General features: G+C 38.1%; 1 protein-coding gene across 1 annotated transcript in view; it reads left to right on the top strand.

Annotated features, from left to right (window-relative positions):
* LOC126384266 (collagen alpha-1(XIV) chain-like) overlaps nt 1-3,621 on the top strand; it is a 304,818-nt gene that overhangs the window by 103,982 nt on the left and 197,215 nt on the right. The window contains exon 8 of the mRNA XM_050035226.1: nt 1,685-1,849. Within this exon, the coding sequence (XP_049891183.1) occupies nt 1,685-1,849 (165 nt within the window). The remainder of the gene's footprint in view (nt 1-1,684; nt 1,850-3,621) is intronic.

The following is a 3,621-nucleotide window of genomic DNA, read 5'->3' as shown; positions in this document are numbered from 1 at the left end:
GGGGGCAAACACTTTTTCACACAGGGCCATGTAGCTTTGGATTTTTTTCTTCCTCATTAATAAAACCCTTCATTTAAAAACTGCATTTTGTGTTTACTTGTGTTATCTTTGACTAATGTTTAAATTTGTTTGATGATCTGAAACATTTAAGTGTGGAAAACATGCAAAAAAGTAAGAAATCAGGAAGGGGGCAAACACTTTTTCACACCACTGTATATGTAAACAAATATCATTACCAGCAGAAATATGGGTATCGGAAATGTTTTACTCCCTAATATCGGCTTGGCATCCGCCCCAAAAATCCAATTTTTGGTCGGGCTCTAATTTATAAGGCTTTGAATTGACTATAAACAGACTGTCAGAGTTACATCTTCAGAGTGTGTTGGTCAACAGGCTGAGTAAATGAACAGGAAGCCAGCAGGGCTTAAAACAGACATAAAATATTAGTAGAGTCACTAATGGAGCCAGCAGAAGTTAGCAGCTCATTATGTTAACACACTCATTAGACTAAGCGCTTGTCGAGCTATTAATGACACTTAAATCTTATCATGTCCGTTAAGTCTTTGAGCCAGGATGTCACAAGTCATTTCAGCTGTCCTCACTTCACCTCAGAGGGGAACAGAAAGAGCAATCATACTGTCAGCCACGGCTTAACCTACTCTCACAGCTTTCTTATAAAGGACTATAAGTGGCTCTAATTTTCGGCTAACTGTCATTTTAAACAGTAGGTGTCACTTAGTCGAACAAATGATGGATACAGCATGTCAAAACAAGTATAAGGAAAATGCAAAAAATGTCTTATTTTCCAGATGACTGCACACTGATTGATTGAAGGATTTAAAACATACTTGATGTCATGTCATGGCCCACTTCTGTTTTGCATTTAGCTTTTGTCAGTATTTTGATATTTTAAATCCATTTCTATTCTGCTAGATATTAGGATATGTATGATTTCCATCCTAAAGCCACCGTATCTTTTTTAAAATATGGTTTGTGTTGTTTGTTTTCTGCACAAAGTTTGATGTGCTGCATAGTTTTACCACAGGAGCTGCAAACGTAAAACCTGCTGGGGACAACAACAAATAATGCATTTAAAAATTTGAAAAAAGCAATCACTGAATATAGTAAATCTTTTGAATTAGCTGTATTTTTTGCAGGGGAAATATTAAAGTATTGTTTTTTGGGGGGTTATTATGAGTTTTCTCATGTTGTACTTAAGTTCTCCCTGCAGCCTCACAGACTATGTTCATTTTACTTCATTATTTGAGATGTTTCTCATCTCTCCTCTCTCACACTCTCTGCACAGCTCCGCCCCACTAACCCACTCACAAGTTCTCTAGCAACACTTAGAGAGACACAGAGCTGCACCTCTGTTTACTACGACTGTTAATTAGTCTACAGTGTGACATTGGTCTATAAGTTGCACTCGCTACACAAAATCAGTCTGTGAGATGAATGAAATTACCACAGCAGCACATGTACAATAATGTGGGCCTTTTCAACTGTCACTTTTGACAGAGCCCAGTCAAGCCATGCTGCACTGATTTGTGTTTCCATTATCAGTTAGGACACGCTGTGCCAAGCTGACCTGCACCAGAGATGGACCTTCTCTGGAATAGGTCCATAATTGTAACAGTATCTGTATTACACTGTATTCATTGTATTTCTGTATGTGTCCGACCAGGTCTGGCTCTGACCTTCATCCTGGAGAACAGCTTCAAACCCGAGTCCGGATCCAGGCCTGGCGTTCCCAAAATAGGAATCCTCATCACTGACGGGAAGTCCCAGGATGATGTGATACCCCCCGCACAGAGCTTGAGGGATGCTGGGATAGAATTGTTTGCCATTGGTACGTGTCACATACACTAAGACTCACAATCCAGATTGACACTGACTTGACATGAATGTAAAAGACTGTTTGTTGATGCTAAAAATGCCTCAGGGCAGTCACCTGACTACTTTGTTGATATTGGATTTTGGATACACATATATCTATAGTATACGTGGAACACGTTGCTCTTTATTTTTTCTTAGACCCACTGTCTTTACAGACTGTTGCTTTCAAGCAAAAAAGGCAAAAATCTTGATTAGATTTACACTTTACTTCATAAAGCTGAATAAATGTTCGCTGTGATGGATTACAAGTCTCCACAAGTTGATTTTCATATTTTACTGAAATGAGCTGAGATGCCTGGAAGGAAGAAAGTTAATCTCAAAACTTAGTTGTTATTTGGAAAATGGCTGGAAGGGAAAATGCACTTGTTTTGGAGTTATTGGGCTAACAAAACAAAATCATGTTTGCACAACTTTGAGTATGTAAGCCAATAAATTGAACATACACAGAGGGAAGGGAATGGAGTGGTACGGACCAATTGTAGTCCTTCACTGAGTATTTGAACTACAAATCTTGATTATATTTGCATTTTTCTTCATGAAGGTGAGTAAATGTTCACTGTGATGGATTAAAATTCTCCACAAGTTGATTTTCATATTGAACAGAAACAAACTTAAATGCCTGGCAGGAAGAAGATCAGTCTTAAATCTCATGTTGTTCTTTAGAAAATGGTTGGCTGGGAAAATACATTTGTTTTTGAGTTGATTCAGAATGCCAAAGTTTTGTTCCCTTTTCATCTTTGTCAGAGTCAAATTAACTTTTTTTTTTAACATTAAGTTTGTTGTTTATGGCAGAGCACATAGACAGGGGAAGACGATGTGAGGAGGCCTGAAAAATGATTTTCAGTAATCATACTCAGTAGTCAGGTCATCTCTGTTTGACATATTTGATTTGAAAATTAAGTATAAAAGGCAAGTTTGGTGTTTACAGGGTTCCCATAGTCATGTAAAACCTGGAAATGTCATGGAATTTCACAGTCACGTTTTCCAGGCCTGGAAAAGTCATGAAATTCATTAAAAATCATTTTAAGTTTTGGAAAAGTCATGGAATTTTGTTGTGTGTAAGGAAGTTGTTACAGTCATTTTCCGTGGATAACCTTCCACATAATGTACCATAATGACAAATTTATTTTCTGTAGCTGTCGACTAGGGATGCACCGAAATGAAAATTTGTGGCCGAAACCGAATATTATTAAACGCTTGGCCGAATACCGAGTACCGAATATTGTTGTTTAGTTTTTCATTAGTTTTTGCAGATGAACCCCCTCCAGATTAGTGTTGTCACGGTACCAAAATTGGGAACCACTTTACGATACCAATGAAAATATCATGGTTCTGAGTAGTATCACGATACCACAGCGAAAATGAGGCAGATGTGCCTTTTGTCATTTATGAAAAGATAAATCACTTCTCTATAATACATCAATGATATTTCAATGGAATAAATTACTTATTGACTTATTCATACTTCAAAAACAGCATCAATAAGTGATTAACATAGGGGGGGATTGAAATAAAATAAATAAATAAAATAAGAATCAACCAGCCACCCTCCTCCCCTGGCAGTCCCTTCATAAGTAAAGAACAGTCCCTAAAGTGCGGTGAGGTTTGTGGGCCGTGAACGGCTCGTTTCTCCTCTGACACGTCACATACCTGTGTTCGGCTGGCTCGGCTGTTCAGGTACTTCTGGGCAGTCCACACGCCAAGAAGAGGATATTATTGGAGCCG

This window comes from Epinephelus moara, chromosome 22 (assembly GCF_006386435.1).
Source record: "Epinephelus moara isolate mb chromosome 22, YSFRI_EMoa_1.0, whole genome shotgun sequence".
NCBI classification, from domain to species: Eukaryota; Metazoa; Chordata; class Actinopteri; order Perciformes; family Serranidae; genus Epinephelus; species Epinephelus moara.
Note: the sequence above shows the minus strand (reverse complement) of the source record. Positions and strands in the feature narration are given on the sequence as shown.